Raw genomic sequence first — 17160 nt, 5'->3', positions numbered from 1 at the left:
ATCACTTTCATATGTACTATTTTAAGAGAAAGCCCTTTTCTCACTGAATAAGGTTCTGACTGCCATGAAGAAGTTTTTCCCAGGAAGGCGCTGAGCTCAGAGGCCACCTGTATGATTGGGCGGGTAGGTGGGTGGAGTCAGACAGTGAAAGAGAAGAGAGGGCTGCTCCCCAAAGAGAAGTGATGGGCATTCTGGCCCTAAATCCCAAGCAAGGCCTCACCCCTTTCCAGAATGTTCTCATCATAGCACCCTCCCCAGAACAAGGCCATAGACTACCTAATATCCTGATGTCAGGAGTCCAGCAAGTTCTTCCCATGGATTAAGGGGTGCATACCTCACTCGAAGAGCCAGGATGAGCCCTGACTCCTCAGTCTGCCTAATCTATTGCCTTCATGGGGCTGAGCTGGGGTATGGATGGACAAACAGAGGAGAAACAGGAATAACAGGAGGGAGGAAAGCACGGAGACAGTTCAGATATCTGGTCCTTAAGGGGAAAAGAATGATGTTGAGCTGAAGAAAGAAGAATCAGTGACTGCTGGGAGAGCCCAGTCCTTTCAGAAGTTCAAGCAGAGACAACTATTTTATAGGATGGCAAGGGTGACTGTGTGTTTGAGTGGGGGAGGAGATTGAAGCAATAGCTGTGACTTGGACCAATTTCTTTTAAATCTTCCTGTCCCTGAGATTCTCTGTTTTAGTGGTTAGAGCAGAAGAAATCTGGGCATTTGTCCAATCACTAATTTTGTGATGGGAGTGGGAGAGCCAGTGTTTGGGGTGGGGTGTATGCTGTGGAATGAGCTATTAATTTACATTTCCACCCCCTCTCTAGCCCCACTTCTTTGATTTTCACATAGTATTATAATATTTTATTTTCTAAAATACCAGAGTGATGGTAAGTGACAAAACCTTCATCTCATGGTCAGGACTTGTTGGGGAGGAAGGAGGAAGAGAGTAGAACTTAATGTATTAACATTTTATTGTTAATACGTATAAGAGGATGCTTCTGAACCAGTTGAACACCTTCCTCATTGACTGTTGCTGGGGGGAAGCCAAAATCATTGGCAGCAAGAGTAACCAGCTGACAGCTGCAGGAAACCACCAGTTCTTAAAAAACCACTCTGAAAGAGGCGGGCGAGGGGAAGGGGGGGCAACAATGCTGAAAACTTCCTCAGAAAGGACCTTGTATGGGGACAGGCCCTGAGTACTTACGTAGCTTTAGGAAGGAAAGGGAGGGCAGGAAGTAGATTGGAGGCATCCCTCATAGTCTTTGGGCAACCAACAACAGGCCCTGCAGACCCAGTAATAAATTACACCAACGGTGACCCACGTTGACACACATGTTCAAATACGGATGCAAGGAAGCACTGAGAAGCTGGAAATGTGGTCTGAACGTGGGTCAGAGGAAATAAATTAATTGACTTAATCACACTTACCTGTTCAATAAATAAACCAATTAGGTTATAAACCGGAATCAAATCATTCTCTCACAGTGTCTGGAAAGGACACAGATTTTTGCAGTTGGACTGAATCTAAGCTTTGCAAGAGCCAAGATGCAATGGCATGATCTTAAATTACTTGATCAATTATTATATTATATAATCTAATATTATATTGTAATAATAATATTATTATTACTTGGGCTATTTTGTAAAAATTTGTGCCAAAAGTTCTAGGTTACATTCAGGGGATAATAAAAAGGAAGACATGCTTTCTGTCCTCAGAGAGTTCATAGTCTGATGGCTCAGACATTTGGGTAAGACAAAGATTTTAGACATGTGTGACAGGTGTCAAGATAGAGGGGGGGGTCATAGGGTATGAGGTCACAGAAGTCTTCCTAGAGGTATCTGCCTCACCTTTGAGAAGTAAACTGTAAGCGTTTGTGGAGAGTAGGGTAGTGGTGGAAGAAAAAAGAATTTCTGCTTGCTAGGTCAGCTCCCAAGCTCTTCTCCAGTATGCAAAATCAAAATAAAGCAAACAGACTTGAAGCTGGTGGATAATACCTGTAAGGAACTGAGTAGTTGGAAGGGGTAGTTTTGGGAAGAAGCTACCATCTCAGTAGAAAGTGTTAAGTGGCAGGGGAGGATTTTAAAGACATTGAGCTGTGCATTAGAATGTGCTCTTGCTTCCCTCTCCCTTCCCCCATGCCCATGTCTCCTGGAGAAACTAAGTAGAGATTTGTTGCTGTTGTTGTTTAGTCACCAAGTCGAGTCCGACTCCCGGACTCTTTTGCAACCACGTGGACTGTAGCCTGCCAGGTTCCTCTGTCCATGAAATTCTCCAGGCAAGAATAATGGAGTGGGTTGCCATTTCCTTCTCCAGGAGATCTTCTTGATCCAGGGATTGAACCTACGTCTCCTGCATTGGCAAGTGGATTCTTTACCACTGAGCCACCAGGGAAGCGCAAGTAGAGATTTAATTATTTTTAGTTATTAGACTGGGTTTCTTCTATTACGTTGTGTGTCATGAGTGGGCCTCTAGGGGCCCCATCATTTTATTCAGAATACAAAAAGGCAGGATGTTGTGGTAGAAACCAGCATATTAAAATCCAAGGTTTCAGAAATGTAGCAGTTCTAGATGATGACTAAGCCCAGGGTGGGGCCGGCATGAAAAGGAGTGGAAGTGAAGTTTCCTGAAAACAGGGAGCTTGCAAATGAATGTAGAGGAGTTGTCAGAAGATGGTAGATATGAAGGATAGAAGGTGAAGATCAGTTTTATAAGAGTAGAACATCATGGCGGGGGAGAGGCTCAGAGGAAAAGTCCTCTAGATGAGATCTATATCAATTTTCTGTACAAGTCTATCTTTTCCATTATATAGTGAGAACTTAAAAAAAAAAAAAAAAATAGGGCTTTTACTTGACTCCTATTTTGTGCTCAAAATTAAGATGTATTGAATATCCACTGTTTGCTGGCCCTTTCCCATACCTCTCACTAAATATCACAAAACCCTTTAAGATGGGTTCACTGTACAGATAAACCCAGAGAGTGTATTGCTCAACATCACACAGACAGAGGTTTCAAAGCTGCCATTGTGGGACTTCCCTGATGGTCCAGTGGTTAAAAATCTGCCTTGCAATGCAGGGGAGAACGAAGATCCCACATACCTTGGAGTGACTAAGCCTGTGTGCTGCAACTCCTGAGCCCACACACCACAACTAGAGAATCTGCACAACAATGAAGGACTCCCCATGATGCATCGAAGACCCGATGCAGCCAAAAAAAAGTTGCTATTGTACTGAAATCCAGTATTATATAATTATAAGCCTTCACAGGCACATCAAACTCATTAAGGCCAAAGTTTAACTTGTCATCACTACTGTTTCCCCCAAATTTGCCTCTTCTAAGTTTTGTTTCTCATTAAATGTCCATTGGTCCACATTAGAAATCCAAGATTCATCTTGGAGTCTTCTAACTCCCTGACTTGGCACATGCCATCAATCACCAAGTCCTATTTGCCTCCCAAAAGTTCTCAAAGCTGTCTTCTTCCCTCTAGTCCCACTGAAATTACCTTACTTTGCATGAGATTCATTTCACTCCTGGATTTCTGCAGTAACCTTAATAGGTCCCTGCTTCCAGCCTTGACCCCTCTGATAATGCTCCACATTTCCACCAGAGCAAACTTCCTAAAATCTCTGTTTTGAGCATTTTAAGGCCTTTGTCTTGCCCTCAGGATAAAAATCTCTTTTAATGTGGCTTATGGACTCTTTCATTATCTGGCACCTATTTACCTCATCAGTCTCATCTCTCATCATTCCCCTCACCCTATCGTTTAGCTCTACTGATCCATTTTTTAATTTCCCCAATGCCCTAATTTATTCCTCATTTTCAGACTGCACTATGGTTTTCTTGGTCTAGAACACAATCCATCTGTTAAAAGATAATTTTCAGAAAAGGGTAAAATTACAACTCTCACTCTGTAAAAACTTATTCTGACACTTGTTAAAATGGTAAGAAAGATTTTATTCAGGATTATCACAATAGGGGCCAACACTGTCCCAGTCAGAGAGAGACTGGATTCAACTCTGAATATAGTTGTTGCTCTAATGGTCCGGAAGTGAGCAATGAGAATGAAGACAGAACACGAAATCTGGGGCAATGGGTCAGGGACCTGCAGCCTCTATTGGACTGAGGTGCAGAGTCCACTCTGAGTCCAGCTTTTATTCCTAATTGTAGACCACAAGACTGTCTCAGATATTATCTTTCTCAAGACACATGCTGTTTCAGTCACATACTCCTAAATGTCCTGGACGACACTGACAGAGTCCAGATCTCTTTGTCTTCACCCCAGGCCTCTCCCTTCTGGGCTAGTCTTGGGAACAATTAGCAAGCAAGTAAACAGCGAGGAGATGGGGACAACAGAGGATGAGATGGTTGGATGGCATCACCGACTCAATGGACATGGGTTTGGGTGGACTCTGGGACTTGGTGATGGACAGGGAGGCCTGGCATGCTGGGGTTCATGGGGTCGCAAAGACTCAGGCACGACTGAGTGGCTGAACTGAACTGAAGCAACATTCATGCCTGACTCTGACCCGGTGTTTCAAGGTCCATGCTTTCATGATTCCAGTCATACTTCCTTCTGGGTCTGGCCTTGGGGTTTTTAACAAGGATATTATTCTAAGAAAAACATGAAAGATAATTATTAACATAGTTTCTTAATATATGCTGTTTTTCCAGGTGCTATTTCTATGGAGCTTCTCAAGGCTGTGAAAGTACATTATTAGGAATTCCCTCTACATACAGTAAGGACAAATAGATATTTATAGCCAATAAGCAGAATGAAAGAGTCAATGGATGGAAAATTACATCAAGGATAAGAAGATTCTTGCTAAACCAACTTAAAATTCTTGATAAAAGCAGGCCAAGGAGATCAGAAATTAAAGGTAAGGGGATTCTTGCTAAACTGATACCGGATTCTTCTTAAAAATGGCTACAGGCCCAAGGATGAGGTCTATCGGAAAAGAGGGCTCAGGGGACCTGTTTAAAATTTGGTCAATGAAGAGACTTTTTGTTAATACATGTATAAAAATGAACACCTGTTAAAGGTTTTATTTAACTCACAAGGAAACAAGCAGAAGACTCTTGAGAGTCCCTCAGACAGCAAGGAGATCAAACCAGTCAATCCCAAAGGAAGTCAATCTTGAATATTCATTGGAAGGACTGATGCCGAAGCTGAAGCTCCAATACTTTGGCCACCTGATGCAAAGAGCCGACTCATTGGAAAAGACCCTGATGCTGGGAAAGACTGAAGGCAGGAGGAGAAGGGGATGACAGAGGATGTGATGCTTGGATGGCATCATTGACTCAATGGACATGCGTTTGAACAAGCTCTGGGAGATGGTGAAGGACAGGGAAGCCTGGCATGATGCAGACCATGGGGTCGCAAAGAGTTGGACACGACTGAACAACTGAACAAAAGAATAGACACATTTATGTAGATCAGGGATACAGAAATATGTAAATGAAGGCAAAACTGTTTTTCCACAAATTTGGGAGGAGGGAGTTAATTGAACCTCTGTCAGACAATAGAATTTACATTGGGTTAGCTACCTACAGAGTTGTAAAATAGCCGCGTGGAAACAGAAACTTATGCAACAGGACACGCTATAGACACGTACTTTAGGTTTCCTGTCACTTCTGGGAAATCTTTCCCAAACTTCAACTTGTGAATGAGGTGCAATTTCTAGGTTATCATATTTATTACACTATATTGTCTGTAACTCCTCCCATCCCCACATAAGAACATGAGGTTTTTGAGGCAGACACTGTGAGTTATTCAAAGTTTTCTCAGTCTGATCATCTGCTTCTAAAGGAGCACAATATTCAAAGCGGGTAGCCACAAGAAGCCACAAGATAAACATACTGCATATTAGCAGAGCTTCCGTCTTATTCTAACATCTGGGGAAACACATTTTTACATTAAAGCAGATGCTGCCCTCCCCTTCATACTCAATATTTCCTTGTTTTATTAACCATTTCTATTTCAAGGCCTGAGGGATACCTTGGGGATACAAAAATACACCAGAGTGGTCTGCAAAGATGTACCCCAAGCAGGAAACAATTTTGATAATAAGTGGCACTAGATTGCAGGGGGGGCCACTGACACATTGAGAATCGTATTCCGACCAGCCTGGGGTGATAGGTCTTCTGACACAGCAGCCTCTCGGTCCTTCTTGGCCCCGAGGAAGGTCCTGGTAGGACTGGCTGTTTTTATAAGTCTAGGGGTGGGGACTGGACATGGAATAACAGGCTGCTTCCAAATTGGGAAAGGAGTATGTCAAGGCTGCATATTGTCACACTGCTTATTTAACTTATATACAGAGTATATCAAGCGAAATGCCAGGCTGGATGAAGCACAAGCTGGAATCAAGGGAGAAACATCAATAACCTCAGATATGCAGATGACATCACCTTTATGGCAGAAAGTGAAGAAGAACTAAAGAGCCTCTTGATTCTGAAAGTGAAAGAGGAGAGTGAAAAAACTAGATTAAAACTCAACATTCAGAAAACTAAGATCATGGCATCCGGTCCCATCACTTCATGGCAAATAGATGGGCAAACGATGGAAACAGTGACAGACTTTATTTTTTTGGGCTCCAAAATCACTGCAGATGGTGAGTGCAGCCATGAAATTAAAAGACATTTGCTCCTTGGAAGAAAAGTTATGACCAACCTAGATAGCATATTAAAAAGCAGAGATATTACTTTGCCAACAAAGGTCCATCTAGTCAAAGCTATGGTTTTTCCAGTAGTCATGTATGGATGTGACAGTTGGATCTTAAAACTGAACGCTGAAGAATTGATGCTCTTGAACTGCGGTGTTGGAGAAGACTCTTGAGAGTCCCTTGGACTGCAAGATCAAACCAGTCCATCCTAAAGGAAATAAGTCCTGGGTGTTCATTGGAAGGACTGATGCTGAAGCTTAAAATCCAATACTTTGGCCAACTTATGCAAAGAACTGACTCATTTGAAAAGACCCTGATGCTGGGAAAGATTGAGGCAGGAGAAGGGGAGGACAGAGGATGAGACGGTTGGATGGCATCACCGACTCGATCGATGCACATGAGTTTGAGCAAATTCCGGGAGTTGGTGAAGGACAGGGAAGCCTGGCATCCTGCAGTCCATGGGGTCGCTAAGAGTCGGACACGACTGAGAGGCTGAACTGAGGGGTGGGGAATGGAATCCTGCTAGGAGTCGGTCCAATGGGGAAGAGACCCTGCGCCGGTTCCCAAAACGTCGAGCCCCTCGTTGCCTGCGGCCTGAAGCGAGCCCCACCATCCCCGCGGTGCTCAGACCCTGCGCTCCACGCCTGGACGACCCCCACCCTTCCGAGGCCCCGCCCCGTGACGCGAGGCCCCGCCCCCGCGACGCCCGCTTCCAAGATGGCGGCAGCGATTCCTGCCCGGCTGTCCGGGTGGCGGTGACGACGGGCGGCAGAAGGCCAGGTGTGTAGGCTGGAGATGGTGGGGTGAGAGGCCCTGGAGAAAGGTTTGAGAGATTGGGAAGGTGAGAAGTTTTGGGTAAAGGCTGTAAACAGCCTTGAGCAAGGAGGGAGACCTAAGTGCAAGTCCGGACAGAGGCCGGCGGTCTCACTTTGCAAGGTAGAGCAATCGCCAGAGGAGGTTGGCGTGGGATGAGATGAGGCTGCTTCGGAAGAACTGGGCTGTAACCCCTTCCAGACCGCTGACCACGCCCCTCTAGGTGAGCTAGCCCAGGTTCCTGACAGGTTCTGCCCAGCCCTCCCTCTCCCTATCTCATTTCATCAATAACCCTGATCCCCATCCTCGCTAGGATGGAGAAAGGTAGAAGAAGGTAGAGGACGCCACCCCCATCCTATTTCCTGCCGCGCTCCGGGGTTGTTTGCTTGCAGCTCCCAGGTGGTCACCTCCCTGCACCTGCGGAGCTAGCTCCCATAAATGTGAAGAACGGAAAGGAGCCAGTTTCTTCCGCCTCCCTGGGTTCTCTTGAGGCCACTTCACAGTCCTGTTAGGACTGCCTCACCCAGATCTCCAGTAGTTGCCCTGTCCCCACTCCCCAAACAGGTTGGTCCTGTTGGGGTGGGGGATGGTTACATACCGAGTGAATCTGACACGCTATAGGATGGCTGGGGCAGAGCCGGGGACCTAGCATCTCCTGCTCCACCCCTTTTCTCTCCAACCACTTTCCCTCGCTCGCTTCCCGAGCTGGGAAACCGGCTTCACCCTGTTTCTGCCCTCTGCCCCTCTGGGGGTGGCTGGCTATCCTTGACCACTTCTGTTCCAGCTGGTCCCAAGATTGCTGTTGGCGTGCTGGATGGAGCCTGTCTCTGTCCTCTGTTACGTTTCCAATTTTATATAATGCTTCACATCTCTGCTCCCCCGGGACCTCCTGGAGTCCCCATGATCCTGAAGAAGACAGTTTGAATCTAGGTGAGTCTGTCTCTCCCCCTCTAAAATTGGAAGGAATGTTCTCCAGAGAATGCTCTGGAATGGCCTTGGGACCTGAATGATGTAAGCATTCTTGGGGGTGGGGACTGAGTAGGTGGTGGGAGGGGTGGGGGAGAGTGAAACTTAGGCTGGGAGTGACAGGTGGTGCGGCCTGCCGATGGTTACATTCTATTTCTTTCTGTATCGGTGTGTGCTCCCTTCTGTGACTCTGTTCTTTTCCTTTTTCCTCTTTACCCCTGCCCACCACCTTCATCAATACCCAATGATCTCTCTTCTGGCATGCTGCCTTCCTGCCCACTCCCAGAACTTTCCTCTCTCTCTCATCCAGACCCCAGCACAGAATGTTGCGGAGGTTGCTGGAGCGGCCCTGCACCCTGGCCCTACTTGTGGGCTCCCAGCTGGCAGTCATGATGTACCTGTCATTGGGGGGCTTTCGAAGCCTCAGTGCCCTCTTTGGCCGAGAGCAGGAGCCGGCATTTGACTATTCTCATCCCCATGATGTCTACAGTAACCTCAGTCACATGCCTGGGGCCCCTGTTGCCCCAGGGGGCCTCCCAGCTCCTCAAGGCCTGCCATACTGTCCCGAACGATCTCCTCTCTTAGGTGAGTGCAGAAGGAAAGCAGAAGGCAAGGCCAAGGTGTGGGGACAGGGAGGCTTGGACAAGTATAGGATGGCAGCAGTGGGTCTTCAAACTGGAGGGTCATGGAACTGGAAGGTAGGCTAATGTTGAGATAGATGGACTCTAAATTTGGAGTTTCGACTTGGGTTCTTTGATTGAGCCACAGCTTTCCATTGCCTGCCTGTTTATGGGCTCTTCATGCCTCAGGGTAGGATTAGGAGTTAGTTGGAAGTTCTGTTCTCTCCACCTGCTAACTGTAAGCTTCCAACTTTGTGAGGCAGGGGAGAGTTAAGGAACCCTAAAATAAAGCAGGCTAGGTGAGGAGCCTTCACCTTCCAGACTTTGCAAAGTCATCCCAATGATGGGGAACTCAAGGTTTTGTGAGATTTCTGAGCAAGCCCTTGGGGGAGCTGAGTCCCAGAATCAGACTGACAGGGACATTTCTCCTTGACCTTCTAATCCCTGACCTCGTCATTCCCTCCCGACAGTGGGTCCCATATCCGTGTCCTTTAGCCCAGTGCCATCGCTGGCAGAGATTGTGGAGAGGAATCCCCGGGTAGAACCGGGGGGCCGATACCGCCCTGCAAGGTGTGAGCCCCGGTCCCGGACAGCCATCATTGTGCCCCACCGTGCCCGGGAGCACCACCTGCGCCTGCTGCTCTACCACCTGCACCCGTTCCTGCAGCGCCAGCAGCTTGCTTACGGCATTTATGTCATCCACCAGGTACTCCCAGTTCCCACGCCACTGTGATTTTATAAGGAAGCCTCAAGCAAATTCCACTCCACTTTCATATAATGGGTCTCAAAATAATTAAAAGAGGGTCAGACTGTGGAATGTAAGAAAGCAGCAGCTTGCACTGCTCTGCCAACATGTTAGCCCCATGCTTCTTCTTAAGGATATTCCCGTTGTCCTGTAATCTTCCATGATTTTTCTGTTGTTGAATTTGGAAGTGGATAGATTTGGGCTAAAGTTCTGGTTCTGCTATTTGTTCCATATGTGACCTTGAGCAACACACCCAACCTGCTAAAATGAGGCAAAGAGTGGTAACCAATATACCACCTATTTCACATGGTTGTTGGGATTAAATGCTAAATAGTAGCATGTGTGTGTCAGGCACATGTGTGTTAGTTGCTCAGCCATGTCCAGTTCTTTGCGACCCCATAGACTGTGCCAGACAGGCTCTTCTGTCCACGGGATTCTTCAGGCAAGAATACTGGAGTGGGTTGCCATTCCCTTCTCCAGGGGATCTTCCTGACCCAGAGATCGAACCCAGGTCTCCTGCATTGCAAGCAGGCTCTTTACCATCTGAGCCACCAGGGAAGCCCATCCGGCACATACTGATGCTCAAAAAATTTTGTTGAATGAGAAAACAAAGAAGTTGTCTTTCTCTTCATCCTCTTTATCCCATAACCTACTTGGACTTCCCTCCATTCACTTTTATGCTTCTTCTCCATGCCACCTATAGACCTAGTTGGTCCTCCTCCATTATCTTCCAGGCTGGAAATGGAACATTTAACAGGGCAAAGCTGCTGAATGTTGGGGTGCGGGAGGCCCTGCGAGATGAAGAATGGGACTGCTTGTTTCTGCATGATGTGGATCTCCTGCCAGAGAACGACCACAACCTGTATGTGTGCGATCCCCGAGGACCTCGGCACGTTGCTGTTGCCATGAACAAATTTGGATACAGGTAGGGGGCACAGGAGGGTACTGGAAGCAGGGTATTCCACCATCCAGTGGAAGAAGGAGGGATGGCTCCCAAAAGACGTGTGGAATCCAAGGATCTTTCTTTCCCCAGCCTCCCGTATCCCCAGTACTTTGGCGGGGTCTCAGCGCTCACTCCTGACCAGTACCTGAAGATGAATGGCTTCCCCAATGAATACTGGGGCTGGGGTGGTGAGGATGACGACATTGCTACCAGGTCAGACTTCTTGCCACCACCTTCTTCCCTGACCCCAGCCTGGATCCCTATCCTCTAAGACCACCTCTAGCCCTAGTCTTTTAACACTAATTTAGCTCCCTGGTCCTGAACGGTGCCTATTCCTCTCCCTTATCTTTGCGGTCTACCCAGGTCAGGCTTTGCATGCTGCTCCCCCTTCTGTTATCTTTCAGTCCCTTAGTGCTGGTTAATAACATTCCCGGGAGAGAAGACAAGATCAATACAATCAATCCCAATAGTATCATGGGATTCCAGAACTGGAAAGGGGCCTAGAGACTGTTTAGTCCTGCCTCTGCTAGGATTGCATCCAAACCACTTCCTGCAGAGCTGGAAGAGGAAAGGCTCTGCTCCACATAGTCCAGAATCACTTTTTTTTTTTTTTTTTAAATAAAGGGCCTGTGCCATTGGCATGATGCCAGCTTATTTTTAGCATATAAAACATTTTGACCTTCAGCCTCAGCTGACCCAATTTCATATGTCATTTGACTATTTGGGCTTGATATGCTGGGCCCCTTGCTTCTCCTCCCGCTTTGTCCTCTGGGAAGAGATCTCTATGAATTCTTGTCTTCTGTATGTGTGTAAAGCACCCAGCAATTTCTAAATGTATGTATTCTTTCAGTACCTTCCCCAGCCATCCTCACTTCTTGCTTCTGTGTATCAGAATTGGAGTTCATTTCTTCCCAGGTCTTGATTTCCTGGTTCCACACTTTTCTTAAATGTGGGTGGGGGACAGGAGTGCATCAGAGCTGAGGCTGCTCAGCCACTAATCTCAGTAAGAATTGCTGAGCTTGGGTCTGTGGTTCCCAGTTTTGTCCTACCTTTTTTGACAAAATGGTTCCTCTCCCTGTCCTTTCCAGATAGCAAAGGCAGCTCCTGGGAGCCATTTGGGAAACAGGTGGGAGGTGCAAAGCTACCTCTGCTGATGGTTTATAGCCCCCAGCGTGCCTGCACTAGGCCCTGAGGGTTTGGAGACAGCCAGCTTTTACATTCTCTTCAGCCTTTCCTTCTTTCTGTTTGACTTTTCTGTTCGCCCTTCCAGTACTCGGCCCTTTGTGGAGTTAGTGATAGTTATTCTTTGTGTAAAGAAACATGCAGTTCCTCCCTCGCTGGCCTTAGCTCTTCTTGCTCACCTGTCAGCAGCTTTCTTCCACTCTGGATCCTCCAAGGTGCCCTCACTTTTCCCATAGGGTTCGCTTGGCTGGGATGAAGATATCTCGTCCCCCCACATCCGTGGGACACTATAAGATGGTGAAGCACCGAGGAGATAAGGGCAACGAGGAAAATCCCCACAGGTAGGACGGGAGGGTTGCCTGGGAATTACTAGTGAACCCTTAGGGCTCTACAGTTTCTAGATTCCTGGCTGTTCCTTTCCGGGTCTCAGTCTCCAATCTGTAACCCTCAGGTTTGACCTCCTGGTCCGTACCCAGAATTCCTGGACTCAAGATGGAATGAACTCACTGACATACCAGTTGCTGTCTCGAGAGCTGGGCCCTCTCTATACGAACATCACAGCAGACATTGGAACTGACCCTCGGGGTCCCCGGACTTCCTCTGGTCCCCATTACCCGCCTGGTTCCTCCCAAGCCTTCCGTCAGGAGATGCTGCAGCGCCGGCCCCCAGCCAGGCCTGGCCCTCTGCCTACTGCCAACCACACAGCTCCTCATGGTTCACACTGACTCCTTCTTAATCATGAAACTGACTCTTTCCCACTTTAATCATGAAACTGAATCAGAGGGGTTATATTTTCCCCACCCTCAGCTCCTCACTGCTCTTAGAGGGATGTGAGGAAATGAACTTTACTGCTGTGCTAGGGGCAGGGGCCTCTCCTCACTGCTGGACTGGAGCTGGGCTCCTCTGGCCCTGGAGGTCTCTCTTTCTAGGGTCACCTGCCAGGGCTTATGACTGTGAATCCTTGATGTCATGACTTATGTGATGACTCCTAGGAGTCCCCTGCCCATGGGGTAGGAGCAGGGCTGGACCCAAAATCCCTTCTTCTTCCATGGAGAGAAGAGTGATCTGGCTTCTCCCGGGACCTCTGTGAATATTTATTCTATTTATGGTTCCCAGGAAGTGTGTTTGAAGGAAGCCCCTCCCTGGGTACTTTCTGCCAGTAATGGAGTAGCTCCCTCTTTTGGACCTGGCTCAGGGGGCTGGGATTTTGATATATTTTCTAATAAAGGACTTTGTCTCGCCTCCGCTCCTGCTTTCTGCGTCCCAGGCACTCTTTGCCTATCTTTGCTCACCCACCCCCACCTTCTGCCCTTGGATGACAGAACAGCCAGGCCAAGCCAAGCTTTAGCAACTTTTATTTTCATGGGTGAGAGAATCCCTGCCACCAGGGGCAAGAAGAAGTGGGAGCTGAGGATCAACTGTTGGGTTCTGTGCCCAAGACACGGGCTGCTGCCTGACGCCCGCTCTCTATACAGTCATTGACAGCAACCCCCTCATAGGAGGCCCCGGCCAGAGTCAAAGGCAGCTTCTGAGCAGCCAGGAATTGGGCAGCTGACTCTGAAAGGAAAGAAAAGGAATTTTACAGCTGGGGTCTATTTTCATGGCTCTTCTCAGCCCAGCTGCTTTCTCAACTTACCCAGTTTTTGCCAGTGGCCTAATGTATACTGGGGGATAGAGTTCTGGGGAGAGAAAAAGGGATACAGGGAAAACATTATTATTGATACCGCAGGCCTGGGTGCTACATTCCGTGGGGTCACAAAGAGTCAAACATGACTTAGTAACTGAACAACAACAGGCCTGGATAGACAGTGCTTCCAAGCCTGCCTCTACTAGGTAGCTGAAGAGTGTTTACCTTGTGTTACCAACTCACCTTGTGTAGATGGACCAAGCAGTGACTTGGTGGCTCATTCAGTCCTAATTGAGTGGCAGCAGCTTTCTCTGCCTCCTGTTGGAGCAGCTCCTGAGATAAGACACAGCCCCTGGCTTCTAGTGTCTGTAACCAGGAACCTCCCAGCATCACCTAAGGAGGGAAGATGGCACTGACCAGCCTGGCCTTACTGCACTGGGGCAGAGAGGAGCCCTTTGGAAACCCCCACTAAGCATGGCTGCCTTCTCTCACAGTCAGTCTGAGGCCAGGCAGGCTCCCATCCTGCTCAGGGAAAGCAACGGAGTCATACACAATTCCCAGGATAACTGGATCTTCTGAGGATGGCACCAAATGTCCAAATCCCTGGAGAAAACAGAGAATGGGTCAGGACGGAAGGGTTCCAGTTGAGCCCGTGTCTGTCTCGCCTCCTTTTCTGAGTCACACCTGGACAGGCAGACGAGCTCCTCGGTACTGCAGATTCACCACAGCCACAGACACAGCAGTGATGGTGTTCAGGGCACGGGCCAGAGGTGCGGCCTCAGCAGGGAGCAGCTTGCTGAGCACTGGAGGAGAGAGCAGCCTGCCTCAGGAGGCATTCCCAGTGCAGTTTTGGCCACCCTCCTTAGGATAAGATCCCCACAGGGATGAGCAGTTCAAGGGCATGGTATGGTCCCGTTGGCCCAGGAAGAAGCTAGGGTGCCTCACCCTGGCTGGGGAAGGGGAGGGTGGCTATCCCATTACCTGAAGCTGGAATGGCACTAATAATGTGGTCAGCCTCCAGGCTGCTGTCCTCTAGAGACACCTGAAAGGATGAAAACATTAAAAGACAGCAATCATGGGAATTGTGCCTCAGTTTCCCAGCACCCAAGTGGCAGGAGACAGACTGGATGCTGACTCAGGATGAAGAGACTGACTATGTTGTCAGAACAAAAACCATCCCCCTGTTACTCCAGCAAGTGGGCCAGACAAAAGCCAGTGGGCCAATTTGAAATGTTTAGTAGAGCTGGGTGGTTCTTTCCCTTAGCTGGGAGCCACTTATATATAAGTACTACTTCTATCCACAGATCTGGATCAGATGGTCTTGGAGGAATGTCCACAAAGAAGGCCTAAGAACCTGGGGTAGCCCATACTTAAGCAGCTTGTAGGACAGAAGAAAAAGAGAAACTCCAGTCGTGGAGTTTAAACAAAGATGAAAACTCTAACACACAGGTTCATTACAGCCCAGGAGGCTCACCTACCTTCCAGCGCCCTTCTGCCTGGAGACTGAGCCCACAGACTGGCTGGCCTTGGAGAACACTGACACCCCTACTAGTCAGGTGGGCGTGGAGGGCCTGGGGCAATGTCTCCAGCCCTCCACGGAGTGACCACTGGCTCCAGCGCTCAGCCCGAGCTTGGCGAATAAGTGCTGAGTCCAGCTGTGGGCCCCGGCCTGCAGGGGAGGAAGCAGAGAAGAATCATTAAAATAGCACCCCTTGCCTCCAGTCCCTCATTCTGGCAGTCCTTAATATCTTCAACCCTTGAACCAACTGCCCCCTCACCTGCCCCCAGCAGCAGCCCCAGTAATATGGAACGATGGGTTTGCTCAGCTTGGAAGAGACTGGGAAAGCAGGACCTGATGCTGAGCTCACGGCTGTTGCCTGCAAACACTCCACGGCAGAGACTGTCCATGGCTAGAGACGCCACCTTAAGGGTGAGACTAGGATTGAGAGGCCAAGGAATAAACTGCACTAATTTCCACTAATCCCTGCTTGGTAGGGAATGGGGGCAGCATGGGTTTACTTGGAAAGCAGTCTGGCTACAACAGATGGATGGGAAGGAAGTGAAGGCATTCACCTCAACACTGAGTTTGGGGGGCTACTGGGTACGAAGAGAAGAGGGCATTTTCAGAGGCTACAGAAGAGGCCCCAGTGGTAGGTTTGGGCCCCAGTGGTAGATTTGCAGCCGGTTTAGAAGGGGAGGGATCTGGGGGCTTCTGGGTGGTGTTACCTCGGGACCAAGGCGGCGCTGGGCAAAACTGTGCACAGTCTCATCAGGGTCTTTGCCACGAGGGGTGGTCAAATCCCTCAGCCCAGCCCAGAACAGAGGTTTGGAGAAGGGAGGTGAAGGGCGGAGGAGCCCCCTGCATGGAGGAAGGCACAGTGAAAAGGGAGCTTTGATTTACCTCTCCAGCTCCAGGGGATCATTTCTATTCGTTTGGCCCCTTTTGCTGGGAGGGCTGACAGACTGGGAGATGAGGAAATAGAAGGGATGTGAGGACAAGGGCAAAGGAGAAGGATGGTAGTAAGGAAGTGACAACGTTACCTGATGCCAGAGGGCAAGGCATGCAGAGCACCACCTACATACAGGAACCTGTTCTGGGCAGCTGGATGGTCTCCCCGGACCGGCAACACTTCTGAGTCCAAGCCAAGCTCAGAAACCTGCTCTCCACACGTCCTCAAGAAGAGGATATACTAAGGAAAGGACTGGCCACCAAATCCACTTGCTCCCCTTAACTCTATCCTCTAGTGAAGGCCTCTCCGCAATACCTCCTAGGCATTGCACAAGCCGCTCACCAGGAGCAGGGTCCGGGCTCCCAGGGCTCCTGCCGGCCGAATTCCTCGAGGTCCAAGTTCAAAAATGGCACCATCTGGCCCTCGTACTGAGCGGATCCAGCCTCCCAGGCGCTCGCTGCCCTCCACCAAGACCACCTGAGGGCAAGAGGGAGACACTGCAGCCTACAGCCACAGCTTCGGCGGCATAAGTGGTCAGGAGAAAAAGGGGGCGGCGCATTCGCTCCTGCTGGAAATGGGAGAGAAGTGTTAAAGGCGCTCCCTCTGGCAGCGTGGCGCACTCACCTTGGGGGGACAGGGGGCCCGGCTCAGATAGTAACTGGCGGCCAAGCCGCTGATCCCTCCGCCCAGCACGACCACGGTCCGGCCCATGAAGAAACCTGCGGGTGAAGAGGCACTACGAACAGCGTGACTGCAAGCAGCCTGCTCTCCAGAAAACCTGCGAGCTCCGCGTTCCACCCCCGGCCATTCGCTGCTTTCGGGGAAACCCAGAGCCGGCGGATGGGGTGGTGGAACTCTGAGGTCCCCTCCCAGGGCCTAGGACTCACCCACGAGGGGAACGAGAAAAATGAGGCGAAAGGAGGAGGTAGAGGTCTCAGCGCATCACCCCGCCGGCGATCCGGGGGGACAGGGGAGGCGGATAAGGGCCACGCCCACGCTATCTGCTCGCGCAGGGCTCGGGGACCCAACTGGACGCCCGTGTTCTGGAGCGCTTTCCCTCCCACCCCTATCTAGGCCTAGTGCTTTCAGCCCGTAGCCTCCGCCCCCAAGCTTTTTGGCCTCTCCGACTCTCCGTCCATTCTAGTCTCGCGGATG

General features: G+C 49.3%; 2 protein-coding genes across 7 annotated transcripts; one reads left to right on the top strand and one right to left on the bottom strand.

The window, feature by feature from the left end:
• The first annotated feature begins 7449 nt into the window (after window positions 1-7449).
• On the top strand, window positions 7450-13172 carry B4GALT3 (beta-1,4-galactosyltransferase 3). Of its 2 annotated transcripts, none has more exons than XM_070366299.1 (8): window positions 7450-7695; window positions 8257-8402; window positions 8725-9023; window positions 9529-9764; window positions 10538-10728; window positions 10837-10959; window positions 12165-12269; window positions 12380-13172. In XM_070366299.1, the coding sequence occupies exons 3-8, from the start codon at window positions 8762-8764 to the stop codon at window positions 12651-12653; spliced, it is 1191 nt and encodes a 396-aa protein (XP_070222400.1). In that variant the 5' UTR covers window positions 7450-7695; window positions 8257-8402; window positions 8725-8761; the 3' UTR covers window positions 12654-13172. The 2 variants fall into 2 exon arrangements, with proteins under 2 accessions (XP_070222400.1, XP_070222398.1); XM_070366297.1 differs by having other exon boundaries at window positions 7451-7695; window positions 8749-9023.
• A 94-nt stretch (window positions 13173-13266) lies between these two features.
• PPOX (protoporphyrinogen oxidase) lies at window positions 13267-17067 on the bottom strand. 5 transcript variants are annotated; one of them, XM_070366283.1, is made up of 13 exons: window positions 16893-17067; window positions 16630-16741; window positions 16348-16482; window positions 16097-16212; window positions 15782-15914; window positions 15334-15478; window positions 15034-15224; window positions 14537-14597; window positions 14240-14358; window positions 14048-14158; window positions 13799-13948; window positions 13565-13607; window positions 13267-13485 (listed from the first exon to the last, which is right to left on the bottom strand). In XM_070366283.1, exons 2-13 carry the CDS (start codon window positions 16714-16716, stop codon window positions 13343-13345), a joined length of 1434 nt encoding a protein of 477 aa, XP_070222384.1. In that variant the 5' UTR covers window positions 16717-16741; window positions 16893-17067; the 3' UTR covers window positions 13267-13342. The 5 variants fall into 5 exon arrangements, with proteins under 5 accessions (XP_070222384.1, XP_070222380.1, XP_070222385.1 ...); XM_070366279.1 differs by having other exon boundaries at window positions 16630-16724; window positions 16893-17066; XM_070366284.1 differs by lacking the exon at window positions 16893-17067 and having other exon boundaries at window positions 16097-16228; window positions 16630-16724.
• Between the last annotated feature and the right edge of the window lie 93 nt (window positions 17068-17160).

The sequence above is a fragment of the Bos mutus genome, chromosome 3 (genome assembly GCF_027580195.1).
Source record: "Bos mutus isolate GX-2022 chromosome 3, NWIPB_WYAK_1.1, whole genome shotgun sequence".
Classification (NCBI taxonomy): domain Eukaryota; kingdom Metazoa; phylum Chordata; class Mammalia; order Artiodactyla; family Bovidae; genus Bos; species Bos mutus.
This window is presented reverse-complemented; position numbering and strand designations above follow the sequence as displayed.

What these genes read in the sequence shown, in the direction of transcription:
- B4GALT3 (XM_070366299.1), top strand. Translation starts at nt 8,762, where the DNA reads ATGTTGCGGAGGTTGCTGGAGCGGCCCTGCACCCTGGCCCTACTTGTG. An exon ending in CGAACGATCTCCTCTCTTAG is followed by an intron (nt 9,024 to 9,528) that starts GTGAGTGCAGAA and finishes CCCTCCCGACAG; the next exon opens with TGGGTCCCATATCCGTGTCC. An exon ending in ATGAACAAATTTGGATACAG is followed by an intron (nt 10,729 to 10,836) that starts GTAGGGGGCACA and finishes TTCTTTCCCCAG; the next exon opens with CCTCCCGTATCCCCAGTACT.
- PPOX (XM_070366283.1), bottom strand. Translation starts at nt 16,716, where the DNA reads ATGGGCCGGACCGTGGTCGTGCTGGGCGGAGGGATCAGCGGCTTGGCC. An exon ending in GGGCCCCCTGTCCCCCCAAG is followed by an intron (nt 16,483 to 16,629) that starts GTGAGTGCGCCA and finishes TCTTGCCCTCAG; the next exon opens with GTGGTCTTGGTGGAGGGCAG. An exon ending in GGGGCTGCTGCTGGGGGCAG is followed by an intron (nt 15,225 to 15,333) that starts GTGAGGGGGCAG and finishes CCTCCCCTGCAG; the next exon opens with GCCGGGGCCCACAGCTGGAC.